General features: G+C 49.6%; 1 protein-coding gene and 1 non-coding gene across 6 annotated transcripts in view; one reads left to right on the top strand and one right to left on the bottom strand.

Annotated features, from left to right (window-relative positions):
• Positions 1-3,247: 3,247 nt before the first annotated feature.
• COA8 (cytochrome c oxidase assembly factor 8) overlaps positions 3,248-14,968 on the bottom strand; it is a 38,724-nt gene continuing 27,003 nt past the window's right edge. Inside the window, exons 3-6 of one of the 5 annotated variants that reach the window (XR_016392283.1) lie at positions 14,421-14,484; positions 9,272-12,481; positions 6,465-6,555; positions 3,248-6,381 (exon numbers count right to left, since the gene is read on the bottom strand). Coding sequence is in view for 2 of the 5 variants with exons in the window: in XM_022575998.3 (XP_022431706.3) it covers positions 3,469-3,574; positions 6,465-6,555; positions 14,421-14,484 (261 nt within the window). In the remaining 3 variants the exon portion in view is untranslated. Of the gene's footprint in view, positions 6,382-6,464; positions 6,556-9,271; positions 12,482-14,420; positions 14,485-14,968 lie in introns of those variants that run through there. The other 4 variants (XR_016392284.1, XM_022575999.3, XM_022575998.3 and 1 more) reach the window with 4 other exon arrangements.
• TRNAE-CUC (transfer RNA glutamic acid (anticodon CUC)) lies at positions 6,991-7,063 on the top strand. The gene has a single exon. It is a non-coding gene; the product is annotated as a tRNA-Glu (tRNA).

The following is a 14,968-nucleotide window of genomic DNA, read 5'->3' as shown; positions in this document are numbered from 1 at the left end:
AAAACCTTGGGAAGAAAGAGAGGCGCCAGAGCATGTATTCAGAAGGCCTGGAAGTTGTTAAAAGGCAATTACTTTGAAATAAAAATAACATGGGTGCAATGGAGTCTGAGAGGGAATCTAACAGGACTGAGGCCTCCCCAGTGGGTTTGGCCGCACCCCAGAGGAGGAGAAAGCACGGCCGGCGCCAAAACCCCAGCTCTCACCGGCCCCCCAGTCAGGCGGTCTTGCTGAACAAGAACGCACAGCCTCCCCTTTGGGAAACTGATTCCCCGTAAAGGAAGGCTGTTCCTTTGCTGTCTGCTCCTCCCTGCACCATCCCAACTTTCTAACCAGAGGCATTCTTAAATTTTTAACTTAAAAATTGTCAACATAATATGCCTATTTGTTGTTCTGTTTTCAAAAGCAGAAAAAAAGCAATGCTAGTAGGAGAAAAAAAATCAACACACACAAAACTTTATCATACAAGTTCCCATGAGTTCTACGATCTCCCCACTAATCAGAAGTGTAAAATAGTCTTTGCAAACGTGCAGAAGAGGCCTGTTGTGCAGGCGCCTCCGTGGCTGTGCGCCCTCCTCCGGCGTGGAAGCCCTGCGCCGTGGAAGTGGCCTGAAGGGCTGGCTGGAAAAGGGCCCGCCAAGCCTGCGTCCTCGGGGGAGGGACGGAGGATCAGAACACAGCACAGAGCTTCTTGGCAGCCGATGCTGCGATGTTTCCTCCAGAGCCCGTGTGAGGTTGCCGGCCACAGGAGTGGTGTGCGGGCTCATTCGGGAGAGGCAGTCCCCGAAGACCCCGTGTGCCAACTCCACCTACAGGCATCCTGCTTAAACCCCCACTGGCGCGGATGCTCAGCTCCCACTCATGACGGGCTGGCTTCCAGTCACCCCTCCCCCACAGAGGCCTTGAGGTGCTTGGGAACCAGACCCTTTGAATGTTATTAGTCACTAATTTCCCCATTTGTGAGGAGCCTGTCAAGTGCCGGACACTACCCGCGACAGGCACGTGGAATGCGCCCAGGGGTTCTGTCAGGTGTCATTGCGGCCAAGGAAGCCGAGGCCAGGAGATGGGCTTGGGTAGACCGGTCTGCTCTGGAAGGCTCCTCTGTGCAGGTCTGTCATAAAGACGCTCCCCTGGACCTCCCAGAGGCAGACTTTCCAATATGCTATTAGGGTTAAACAGCGAAAGAGGACTTCCCTGATGGCATGGCGGTTAAGAATCCACCTGCCAGTGCAGGGGACACAGGTTTAAGCCCTGGTCTGGGAAGATCCCACATGCTGCAGAGCAACTACTGAGCCTGCACTCTAGAGCCCACGAGCCACAACTAGTGAGCCCGTGTGCCGCAATTACTAAAGCCTGCGCAGCTAGAGCCCGTGCTCCGCAACAAGAGAAGCCATCGCGATGAGAAGCCCACACACTGCAACGGAGAGTAGCCCCGCTCGCCACAACTAGAGAAAGCCCGCTCGCCGCAACTAGAGAAAGCCTGCGTGCAGCAACGAAGACCCAAAGCAGCCAAAAATAAATAAATAAAATAAATATATTTTTTTTTTAAAAAGGGAGGGCTTCCCTGGTGGCACAGTGGTTAAGAATCCGCCTGCCAATGCAGGGGACACAGGCTCGATCCCTGGTCCAGGAAGATCCCGCATGCCGCGGAGCAACTAAGCCTGTGCGCCACAACAACTGAGCCTGTGCTCTAGAGCCCAGGAGCCAAAACTACTGAGCCCACATGCCACAACTACTGAAGCCTGCGTGCCTAGAGCCCATGCTCCACAACAAGAGAAGCCACCGCAATGAGAAGCCCACACACTGCAACAAAGAGTAACCCCCGCTCACCGCAACTAGAGAAAGCCCACGCGCAGCAATGAAGACCCAATGCAGCCAGAAATAATAAATAAATAAATACATTTTTTAAAAAAGAGCTAGAAGGACTTCCCCAGTGATCCAGTGGTAAAGAATCCTCCTTACAATGCAGGGAACGTGGGTTCGATCCCTGGTCGGGGAACTAAGATCCCACATGCTGCAGGGCAACTGAGCTCTCGAGCCTCAACTAGAGCCCGCATGTTGCAAACTACAGAGCCCACGTGCTCTGGAACCCATGCGCCATAACTAGAGAGAGAAAACCCGCATGCCACAACATGTGCCGCATCTAAGACCCGATGCAGCCAAAAATAAAATAATTAATTTAAAAAAAAAAGAATTAAAAGCTAGAGAACAGTTCATGCCTCCGGGCTCACTCATATGGAACCAGGGCCCAACCTGGTCCCCTAACTCTGCTGGCGTTCCTTTGCAGACGCACAGTGTCACATGTGCTGGTGGCAGGTTGTGTTTAGCAGAGGCAGTGGCGTGACGCGTGAGATGGGGTTATTTCTGTGAAGCCTCGTGTCCCACGCTGCTTGGTGCACGCACTCCACTCCCTGGGGACCTCCATGGACACCTGGGTTAACAGCCCACGGAGCTGATGGGCCGCACAGTGTTCGCCAGGAACCACGGTGCTCAGTGGCGCCCAGCGCTCGGCTTTCCTCTTCAGCATCACCCTCGTCCACCCGCGTGGCCCTGAAGAGCCTGGGGTGGGGTGGGGTGGGATGACGTGCTTCCTCTGGTCTCTGGAATTTCTCCTTGGAAATCATCTTCGATGGTAGCAGTTTATAAGCCACAGAAAAAATCCAGCCTTTCGACTCTACGGTCACATCCCGTTTTGGAATAAAAACTGCTTGCCAAGCGGCTTTTGGTAAAATCCAGATGTCTCATCTGTCCTCAGAGGACACCTTGTGCCCTGACTCAGAAGGCCACTTCCCCGCTGCTCAGGCAGGTCCCCCCACCCCTTCCCCGCCACGGCTCCAGGACACAGTACAAAGTGAGCCTCATCATTTTATAACCACGTAATCCTATTTCAAACAATGCTGATTTTATAAGAATTGAAGCAGAGGGACACGAGCCACAGCAAGCTGTTCCGGAAAACCTTGGAAACAGGCTCTGCCTCCCTGGAATAAATGGAGAGAAGTCCCCTGGGGCCTGTTGGAGAAGCCGCACCTGCTTCCGGGTCTGTGTCCGGACGCCTCCCAGGACAGCCGCGCTTCATCAGGGCCTGGACCCGGGGCCCTCCAATAACCAGGGCCCACTGGTCAGGCGAGGCCGTGGCAACACTCCAAAACATTCCTATCAGTCGAGTCAATTTTTTCAAGTGAAATTTTATTAATATCTTTATATTGTTCTCTTTCAAACTGGTATAATTCACAAAAACAGAAAACAGGCACACAGTGCTTGGGTTTTATTTATTAACATCACTTCCATGACCAAGAGCCAGCTTGGAATCCACAGTCAGGACGGAGCCACATGGGCCACAGCGCACCAGGACCCGCATCCTCCCAGCCTGCCCTGCACACACAGCTCTTAGAGCCCTCGTACAACGAGTTCCTATAGGCAGCTGCTGCTCGTGGAAACTTAGACGCGGGGCGGGTGGGTCAGGGTGGGCTCCTAATTGCTGGTCTTCTTTCGTTTCAGTCTAAGCTTGTTCCAAATCCTCTCCAGGGCCACTTTTCCCATGAAGAAGGTGATGGCAAAATTACGCTTGTACCAGTCCCTGAAGAAGAACAGCACAAGCACACGTGACCCACGCTCAGGCATCCGACTGTCTCCTCTTCCACCCTTCCCCACCATCTCTGCCATTCCCCGCCCTCTTTAAAGCTAGACTGCCCATAAAAGCCTGCCTGCCTTCCACCTGGATTTTCATCAGGCTGATGTGCCCAGGGCACCCCGACCCCGCTTTTCCCACTCCTGGAAGCTGCTGCAGCCTTCCTCAGTTTTTGCTAGAAGACACAGAAAGAGCTCTCGGAAGCCTGGGGGCCCCCAGAGCCCAGCGGCATTCTCTCGGAGACACAACTGTAGAGCGATGGGGGCGCAACCTCTCAGAAAAGGACTGGAGGCTCTGCAAGAACTCAGTGGGGACCCTCCAGGCTTTGGCACCTTAATTGCATAAGAAGCACATGACAAAAGTACTCCATCTTGAGAAGCTAACTTATCGCAAGTGCCAACATCATCAAGTTTCGTATCTTCTTTTTCTTGATGATCTGAACTTCTGGGTAACTTGTGTCTCGAAAGGGATATTCCAGAACTTCTCATACAAATACTGGGATGGAGTTACATGCTGTCATAGGCTCACTTGCCTGTGAATTACTCTACAGAACATGTCAGAACTTGCAAATTCACATTGTCAGCAGCTGAATGGGCAAAACTTGGCAAGTTTCCACAATGGAAAGCACACATTCCAGACTCTCAGTGCTGAGCCCCTGGAAGCTGAAATGCCAGCAAGTATCAGTGCTTTTCGTCCAAATGAGCTAATGAGGGAACATGGAACTGCTATTCCAGACTGGACTCAAATGGTTGACTGGATCTCAGCATAGAAGAATGGAGAATAACCAAGGGCTTGAGTGAAGCAGTAGCAAGAGGCAAAAATGCCCGTTTCCTGGAGCCTTTGCACAGCTGGACAGAAAACCCCTCTCCACACGAGGACGATCTTACATTTCTATCCACTTCAATGATGCTATAAATGGGAAGCAATGCCCTAAATAAATAAAAAAGGCTTCCAGAAAAAAGAAAACTGGTATCCCACCGAGATTAAAGTTCTTAGGTTACTAGGGAAAAGTCAGATTCCACTCCACCGATACAGACAACCTGAACTGGGAGAGTGGAAAAGATAAACTAAGCTGTTCCCGCTTCCATAAGGAAAGCAGGGGCAGGAGGTGGTGCGGGCACAGAGGGGGAGCGCGCAGGCTCCACTGCTGTCCGACCCTCTCTCTACTCTGAGTGCCACACGGAAAACATCAAGCTCACCGGAGAGGAAGCAAGATGCAAACATGCCGTGTCCACGCCAGAAATCAAAGGTCCAGGGAAATCTAACTAATACTGGCTTGACTGAATAACTCAGCTAGTTCAGAGTGACACATGACAGCATTAGCAACAGACTCTGGACGCTGCAGGACTGGGCTTTATGCCTGAGTGTCACTCAAGAGCTCCTCCAGACTCGACGATCACCCCACTGTCTAGACCCTGCCCCACCCGCCCATCCGGCGTGGCCATTGCCCTATGAATGTCACAGCAAATCTCAAACGCCACGTCCTATCGTCACACCTAGGAATACACATCACTATGTATCGTCAAAACCTTTTTTAAAAACACCTAACCACAATACCATCATTGTATCTGATAAAGTGAACAATAACTTATCTATACAACCTAATATACAGTCACTGTTCAGTTTTCTTTGACTGATTGTCAAAAATACCTTTTTATAGGTGGTTTGTCTGTATTAGGATCCAAACATTGTCTACACACTGCATGAAGCCTCTTTTATCCTATAATATTAGCTCCCCCTGTGTAGAACCCACTGTCTATGCACTAGGGGTGCAAGCTGCTTTAGGGCTGCCATGCAAATAACTTTAAGCTGTCCTTTTTTTTTTTTTAATCCTAGTTACTGGTTGAAACTGGATCGTCTGTCTTTCAGAATTTCCAACATCTGGGACTGTATCTTCAGGCTACGATTTAAGCACAGTCTGTGACCTGCTCTCTCCACCCCCCCAACACACCCTTTTATCTTGTTCCTGTAACCTGGTATTAGACCCGGAGGACTGCCAGACTGCAGTCCCCTTGTTTGGTGAGGACACCTCACAGAGGTGCAGGCAGGCCGCTGCCCCACTCCGCACGGTGCGAAGAGGAACCAGGGGTTCACGTGCGATCAGCCCAACCCGTCCATTACGAAGTGCCCATCAGCCCTGCTGCCGAGCGGTTAGCAGCTGCGGGGTGATGAGGCCCAGATCTAACTCCAGCACTCCCGCGTCAGCTGTCATTCTTCTACCAAGAAAAATGCTCCTTCGTTTGGCTACCCTGGAATCCAGTCGGTGCAGGAAAGGCAGGAGAGGTGACTGTTCTTTGGAGGCGCTCCTTCCCTAATGGATTTTCAGAACAATGGGTTGGCTGCCTAGCAATACCCCGCGATGCCTGTGAGCCGCTCAGTGTCATTATGATCGCAAAGATGTTAGTGTATTTGATAGATTTTTAATCCACAGCCGTCATTTTCTTTGTGTGGCTGCAATGGCTTCGCCTCTGGCCTACAGGAGCCCCGTGAATCGCCTTCTGTGCTGTTCTCACACGACCCCGCTGGGCTCCGAGCTTCCTCTCTTTCAAACACAAGATGTCTCGACTCCTCTCGTGCTGCTCCTGCCCCAGACTGTGCTTCTCCGTGGAGTCCAGGCTCCTTTCAGCGGGAAGTGCTGTGTAGAACCCACTGTCTACGCACTAGGGGTGCAAGCTGCTTTAGGGCTGCCATGCAAGTAACTTGAAGCTGTCATTTTTATTTAAAAGTGCAAACACTAAGCTGATAGCAACTTCTACCTTTAATATAAACACAAATGTTAAATTCAGATAGACAATATGGTTGTGATATTCAAACTTTCAGGAAAAAAGCAGACACCCACCTGTTGTAATACATGTGCTTCTGAAAATTTTTACTTAAAAATTCCTTGTAAAAGTCAGCCATTTCTTCTGCATTCAATGTTGCTTTTTGACCTGAAAATTAATTTCAACTTAAACATTAAGACTTAAGGGGAAGGGTTCTCCAAACAATTATTAGAGTTAACAAATGAGTTCAGCAGGGTTGCAGGATACAAGATCAATATACAAATATCAACTGTATTTCTATACACTTGCAATAAACAATCTGAAAACAAAATTAAGAAAACAATTTCATTTACAACAGCATCAAAAAGAATGAAAGACAGGATAAATTTAAGACAGGAAGTATAAGACTTACACACTAAAAACTACAAAACATAGAAGTGAAGGACCTAATAAAAAATGGAAAGACATCCCATGTTCATGGTTTCAAAGACCTAATACCGTTAAGGTGGCAACACTCTCCCATAATGACATATAGATTCAACACAAACCCTACCAAAACCCCAGCTGGCTTTTTTTTTCTCGCCCCAGAAATTGACAGGGAATTCCCTGGTGGTCCAGTGGTTAGGACTCTGCGCTCTCATTGCCGAGGGCCCAGGTTCAATCCCTGGTTGGGGAACTAATATCCCACAAGCTGCGTGGTGCAGCCAAAAAAACCCAAAAAACAAACAAAAAAGAAATTGGTAAGTGGATCCTAAAATTTATATAAAAATGCAAGGAAACCCAGTAGCCAAAGCAACCTTGGAAAAGGAAATCATAGTTGGAGGATTCACACTTCTTATATTCAAAACTTACTACAAAGCTACAGTAATCAAGACAGTGTGATACCAGCAGAAGAACAGGCTTACAGATCAACAGAACAAAGCTAAACCCAAACATTTATGGGCAAGTGATTTTCGACAAGGGTACCAAGACAATTCAATGGGGACAAATAGTCTTTTCAACAAACGATGCTTAGGACAACTGGATATCTACATGTAAAAAAAAACCAAGCTGAATCCCATCTCACACCATAAACAAAAATAATCTAAAGACCTAAATGTAAGAGATAAAACTATACAATTCTTGGAAGAAAACACGTGCAAATCTTCATCACCTTGAATTAAGCAATGCATTTTAGATATGACACCTAAAGCACAGGCAAACAAAGAAAAGAATAGATAAATTGGATTCATCCAAAAAAAATTATTTTTAAATTTTATTTTATTTATTTATTTTTGGCTGTGTTGCGTCTTCACTGCTGCGCACAGGCTTTCTCTAGTTATGGCGAGAGGGGGCTACTCTTTGTTGTGGTGCGTGGGCTTCTCATTGCACTGGCTTCTCTTGTTGCAGAGCACAGGCTCTAGGCGCACAGGCTTCAGTAGTTGTGGCACATGGGCTCAGTAGTTGTGGCCCACAGGCTTAGTTGCTCCGTGGCATGTGAGATCTTCCCGGACCAGGGATTGAACCCATGTCCTCTGGGTTGGCAGGCAGATTCTTAACCACTGCATCACGAGGGAAGTCCAGATTTCATCAAAATTTAAACTTTTTGTGCTTCAAAGGGCACTACTGAAAAAGTGAAAAGACAACCTATAGAATGGGAGAAAATATTTGCAAATCATCCTTCTAATACCGGTCTAATATCCAGAGTATGTAAAGAACTCTTACAACTCAACAATAAAAAGAGAAATAACCCAATTAAATCCTTTAAAATAACCCGATTTTAAAGGATTTGAATAAACATTTCTCCAAAGGAGATATAAAAATGATAAATAATGGGCTTCCCTGGTGGTGCAGTGGTTGAGAGTCCACCTGCCGATGCAGGGGACACGGGTTCGTGACCTGGTCTGGGAGGATCCCACGTGCCGCGGAGCAGCTGGGCCCGTGAGCCATGGCCGCTGAGCCTGCGCGTCCGGAGCCTGTGCTCTGCAACGGGAGAGGCCACAACAGTGAGAGGCCCGCGTACCGCAAAAAAAAAAAAAAAGTGTGAATTTTACAGTACGTGAATTATATCTCAGTAAAGAAAAAGAGACTTAAGGGGGAAAAATACCTTCCTCTACCATTGGACCCTAATGGTTACAGTGTAACTAGTTTTCTTCACAATTGATATACACATAGGTGTGGGATGTGTTTCAGCACACACAGGCCAATGGTTTCTGAAGTTTCTGAGTGGAGACTGTGAGCTACCAGTATATCAGCATAAGGGAAACGACGTGCTTCCTAAGTAGAACGCAGCCCGGGGCAGACAGCAGCCTAACCATGCCACTCCGCGTCAGTGCACACACTGAACCCGGTAACACACTAGGTGCTGGTGGGGACTGGCGGCACACACGGACTGACCTGGTAGCCTCTGTGGTAGGAGATGCCAAACGTGACGCCCACCCTCAGGGATGCCCCTGCCCTCCACACTCTCACGAGACTTGAAAGGCCACACAGGACAGGAACCACAGCCTGCCAAGCAGGCAGTAGGGCCCCTGTGACTCAGGACGGTACAGCAGGCCAGGGGCCAGCCTCAGGACACCCTGCACTTGCAGAGCACCCCCATCCAGAGGGGCCCGCGCTCTGGCTCCCCCGGGTTAGCCCTCTCTCCAGGACTCCAGACAGAGGCCGTGTTTCCTGGCTGCAAAGCTGATGCTGACACTTCAACCACACCAGGAGTTTCGGGAGACAGAGACAGAGCTGGGAAGGCAACCCCAGGGCACATTTTTACAGAAACAGGAGGGAAAGTGGCCAACCCTGAACGCACACAGCACAAAGGCAAACGAGACCGCACAGTACAAGCGTGGCTGTCCCCCACGAGACAGAAGGGCCACCTCCCAGCCAGCCTGAGCAGGGCCCCACGAGTCACCTGGACCCCCAGCGCCTGAGTGAAGAGCAGTCGATTCCACGTGTCCTCACTCCTCTGACCCGGCCTCCTGCTGGCCCTCGAGACCTCCATCTGCAAGACCCTCTCCCAACCTCCCCCGATGCCCCCACTCTGCGAAAACGCCGCTCCTCCCCTCCCCCCGGCTTCTTTCTCCCCCGCGGTCGACACCCCGGGAGTGCAGAGTGCGTTCACCGAGCTGCTTGTCTGCTGGTCACCCTCCCGGCCCACGCAAGGAGGTCTGCTCCACAAAGGCGAGGCCGTGGCTCTGTCTCGTCCCCAGCTGGTCCCCAGGACTAGCCTGGGATGTGGCAGGTGTTCAATAAATACCTGGAATCAATCAAGGGGTGGATGCCGATCGGGGAAAGAGAGGGACAACCAGCTGCCTGCGGCGGGGAGGGAAGCCGAAGGCTCCCAGGGAAGGTGACAGCCAGCTAGGATTCCACAGGGCGGAGAAGGGGAGCAGCATGGGCAGAGCAAATGAAGGGTGTGGAGAGGCAGAGACATGGCTGAACAGAGTGAGGGAGGAGAGGGGCAGGCAGGGCTGGAGCGCGATGAGGGCGCCACAAACAGAGCTCTCGCTTCAGGGAGCGGGGCCAGCATGCTGGCCCCAGAGCACGGCGTCTCCTAAGCTGCAAGCAGGTTCCGCCGGTCCTCCAGGGAGAGGCGTGTGTGCACCCTCCAGCCGGCCTCCCCTGCCTCTCACACTGACGAGAGGAGCTGAGCAGGTGGGCTGTGTCCTCCTGGCCCCGCAGGCAGCGGTTCCACGGGCCGCGCTTCCGTCCCTCGCCGGCCCTGTGGCCGGGCTGTGGTTTCTCCGGGCTCCAGGACGCAGATCACAACAGCACACCTCATAAGGCTGCTCTGAGACAAACCGAGTCGCGGTCAGGGCGGCAGGTGGGACGGGCCTGGCACAGAGAGGCACACTCGTCACCGCTGCTGGCAGAACAGCAGGCGCCCCAGGGTTCTAAGGACAGGTCGGGGTGCCACCTTCAGCTACTGGTCTAGTTTGGTGTCCTGCCTAAACATTACCAGGTGGCGCTCAGCGTAAAGCAGACGCACCATAAATGTTTGCTAAGTAATTCAGGTTCCACGCCTGTCAACACTGCAATGTGACACTGAACTTTAGTAATACTAAGAACGATAGGCAGAACAATCTAATCTATTACACATTTACCGAAAACCGAGTGGGTGCTTCTTAAATACCAGCTGACTTAAAGTAAATCCATCCTGATGGCACGCCACTCCAGCTGCATAAACACTTCAGCAGTAAAAGAAACTAGAGGCAAGAACCCTCCCACAGCACTGCCTGCCTTACACGAGATTTAATCTGGGGGCAGGCAGCGTTGACGTCATGGCATTCTACTTTTCGCACTTGAAATTAAGTCAATAATGTTCCTAGACTGCTGCAGAATATTCCAGTGAACATCCAGTGCACAGTGGGCCACCACAGCCTTATCTAATCTGAAGTGACCGGACATTTAGATACTTTCCACTGTTTGGCAATGAAAGACAATGCTGCAAGGAACACAGAGTGAAGTCTTCCCATGTTTTCCTATAGGATGAATTCTTAGATATTCAGTGGTCATAATTTCCCCGCTTCTTGGCATATGCGTCCTTCATGCAACTAAATCCTTCTGGAAAAGGAGCTGGGAAAACATCTTGAGTTCAATAAGCATAAAACAAGGCCTAGGTGCTGTTTTAATACACACTGTGAAATTTAGTTTGAGGAGTTTTTTTCTTGTAGTCACATTATTCCTCTGCAGGTGTTTTGCTATTTCTACAAATTTGTTAAGGCTTTTCGTAAAGTCCACACGCCTCTTCATCTCTGCCACAAACGTCTCCCGCCACCTGCCGTTCATGTTTAATGTGTTTCCTGGACGTGGACCCCTTTGCCTGGCCCTCGGGTTTGCTGGGCACTGTCTGTGGAGCAGCCTCACTCCTTCAACAGAACCGCGCCTGGGCAGAGCCTCAGTCTGGCTACTTCCTTGGACCTGGGAGGTATAAACTGAGAGGTGGAAAAAGCCTGTTTACAGCAAGAGAAGGCTGAAGCAGTGGGGTAGAGAGGAGGTGAAACGAGAGGAGGGAGGATGTCCTGGGTTCCCTCTAGTGCCGGCGTCTGAGTGCAGGCCATGCCTGGGCCCGGCTCTCCCCTGGTCCTGGGTCTGGGCCACTTCGTGTCCCCTCAGCAAACTCTCCTTTCCAGGAGGACAGATCAAAGGGAGTCCTGACTAATCCAGACATTGTCAGTTTTCACGTTCCTGAATCTTTCTACCCTTACTGTCAAGCTCAGGGAATCATCACTCCTCCAGATAATGGAGGGTCACTTTTATTGTTAGACTTTCTACAACTAGGAGCGATGTACTTAACTTTTTACTCCATAAACAACTGATTTTTAATAATTAACTTTTTCATCCGTTTGGAATACATTTGTATTACAGGGAGCATGAATCTAAATTTATCCTTTTGGGCCTAAAATAATTAGTTTCTCCAACATCATTTATTAAATGAAACTCCTCTTTCCTGGGTTCTGTGAGACCCCTGCACTCAGGTATTACACATGCGTGCTCTGGCCCACGGGGGTGACACACCTGTCCCCGCCCCCCCCCCCTTTCCATCACTGCAGCCTGGTAACTGTTTAAACAGCTGACAGAGCGGGAACCTCCCTTCACGAGTCCTTTCCTCAAGATACTCTTTCCTGTTTTCTTACCAAACTAATCTGAAATCTAATTAAGGCCCATCTTTGAACACTCAGTAACGCCATCAGTAGGAACCCATGATACTCACAGAAGACAGTGGCCTGTGGGCCTCCCCGGCAACCCACTCTCCAGGTCAGGACCTAGGCCCCTCCACTTACTCACTCTGTGATTTTGGTCAGACAACTTGCCCTCAGGATCCTCATCTACAAAATGGTAAAAGTAACAGTACCTACCTCATTGGTTCATCATGGGAAGTAAAACAGAACATATGTGCAAAGGGCACAGTCCTGAAGTCAGGGCTCTCATTCTGTGCTTCGGGATGAGAGCCTGTCCTCGCCTCGATGCCCCGGCCCCCGGCCTAAGGACGGTGCTACCTAAGAAAGTCTTCCCCTCACCCCACACTTGCCTGCTCAGCGGCCAGCCAATTGGAGGAGGATTCAATGGGAGTGCGTAAATGGGAGATAAAATGTCTTGGTTGTAACTGTTTGTGGTTTAGCTTTGTATATAAAAAAAAAAAAAAAGGAAATAAACTTGAAAATTGTCTGTCACCATAAAAATAAAACAAAAATTAAAATATTTACTGCCCCCCCCCCCAAAAAACAACCAAAAAACAAACAAAAACTGATAGGACATAGCACCTTTTCCTGCTCACTCCTGCCCTCCCAGACCCTCAGCGGGGCCCGTGCAGCAGACAGCACACGACTGGGCCCAGCATGGGGCTAACTCCATCCTCCCCAGACCTCTATTCTAATGAGCCCAGGCAAGGCTACCACGAGCAGGTAGAGTCACAGTGCTTTAGCCCAACAAAGACCTGGCTTTGGGGGTCAACGATTTCAGATTTTCCATCAGAATGTTCTGACAGTAGACACCTGTTTAACCAACAGAACAAAATCTTATTCAGGCCAAACATCAACAGCAAGAGAAAATGATTAAAGGTTATTCTGAGCACTAGATTCTCCATCCAAAAGAAAGGACAGCACGGTAGGCAGAGGGAACTGAATGCAGTCTGCATCCCTGACACATGAAGCGCGCAGCCTGGGGAACAAGACACAAAACAGGTAAAACAAGTAAAACAGGCAGGGGCCGGGCAGGCCTCCAATCCAGAAGGAGGAGCACGGCTGTCACTCTGTCGTCACAGGAAATCTAAAAACCTAAGCTGAGTGGCAACTGTCAGAACTGCATTTGGGGTAGAACAGACTGGCTACGCTGCAAAGAATGGTTTTTAGGCATGAGTTGCTAAACTACAGCCTGTAGGCCAAATCTGGCCTACCAGCTGATTTTGTAAATACAGTTTTATTGGGACAAGTTCACGCCCATTAATTTATGTATTTTCTATGGCTGCTTTCACAGAACAACAGCAGAGCTGACCAGTTGAAGGAGAGACCCATATGGCCCAGAGAGACTAAACTATTTACTATCTAGCCCTTTACAGAAAGTCTAATGACCCCTGATTTAAAGATTGGGGGCCAGGGAACCAATTAGGAAGATACTGCAATAGGCAGAGAATTAACAAGAGCCTGAATTAAAGCCATGTTTAAAGAACAGGGAGTAGGGACTGCCCTGGTGGCGCAGTGGTTAAGAATCTGCCTGCCAATGCAGAGAACACGGGTTCAAGCCCTGGGCCAGGAAGATCCCACATGCCACCAAGCAACTAAGCCCATGCGCCACAACTACTGAGCCTGCGTTCTAAATCCCACAAGCCACAACTAGAGGAAGCCTGTGCACAGCAACAAAGACCCAACACAGCCAAAAATAAATAAATAAAAATAAATTTATTAAAAAAAAAAAAAAAAAGGACAGGGAGTAGCAAAGGTGCTGAGAAACACCTAAGAGGGAAATCTGGTGGAGAGATGAAGGATGAAGGGGTGGGGAGGGGCTTCCAGGATGACTCTGCAGTTTCCGGCTCATGGCCAGTGGGACCATGAACTGCCATCAGGAAGCAGGGAAGAGAAGCCAGGGCAGAAGAGACAGAGGCTGCTGAAGCCATGGGACCTCAGATATAAGTCCAAAGGTCAGAAAGAGGTCATCGATCAGAATGACCCAAAATGACGAGAGGGCTGACCTCACCCAAAGACAGGAGAGGGAGCGGGAGGAGGACAGACGTGCGTCCCGCCGAGGACACGGCCTCAGAGCGCCTGCCCCTGGAGCCACGTCCCACCGAGGACGTGGCCTCACAGCGCCTGCCCCTGGAGCCATGGCCTGCCCCCTGAGCTTCTCTACTTCATTCAACATCCTTTCTTTTTCGTTTCTTTTTTTGGGGCTGTGCCGAGAGGCACATGGGATCTAGTTCCCTGACCAGGGGTGGAACCTGCGCCCCATGCAGTGGGAGTGTGGGTCTTAACCGCTGGACGGCCAGGGAGGCCCTAATACTCTTTCTTTACACCTTCTCGTATAGTTACTCAAACAAAACCAGTGTTGGCAGAAAAAGAACTCACCTGATTCAGCTCTCAGTTCCAGGCCTTTGGCTTTTAGTCTTGAGTCAATAAATTTTTCTTTTTCCTAAAAGAAGACAGCTATCAGAATTCCCTTTCTTCATCTTTCCGTTTTTCCTTGGCTAGGACACAGCTCTCGTGTTCTGGAGAAATCTGGATGTGGATTTCCTGAGAAGTGGCCCATCTCAAAGCCTGTTTTAAACCATCTGAACTTAGTTAAAAGTTTCATGCTTGAAATAGGATTTGAAAATGAGATGTTTAATAACCTTTGGGAGGCACTGTTTGCTTATAAATCCACAGAATAAGATAAATGCAACTCCATTTGACTTAGCCTGCCCAAATGGGTAAACATGCATCGCCTAAGTCTTTCTTCTGGATTAGAATATTTATACTCCTTTCTCGTAGTTTATTGATGAGTATGCTAATAAGAATCCTGAATTCTCAGGAAGAATGACAACACATCCCAGGCACCCATAATTTCATAAACATACACACACACACAAGCGTATATACATGTGGAACCTGCAGTTCTGGTTCTGGCTCTGCTACTC

This window comes from Delphinapterus leucas, chromosome 2, assembly GCF_059928025.1.
Source record: "Delphinapterus leucas isolate spDelLeu-1000000601 "Yukka" chromosome 2, BTC_Dleu_Yukka2, whole genome shotgun sequence".
Classification (NCBI taxonomy): Eukaryota; Metazoa; Chordata; class Mammalia; order Artiodactyla; family Monodontidae; genus Delphinapterus; species Delphinapterus leucas.
This window is presented reverse-complemented; position numbering and strand designations above follow the sequence as displayed.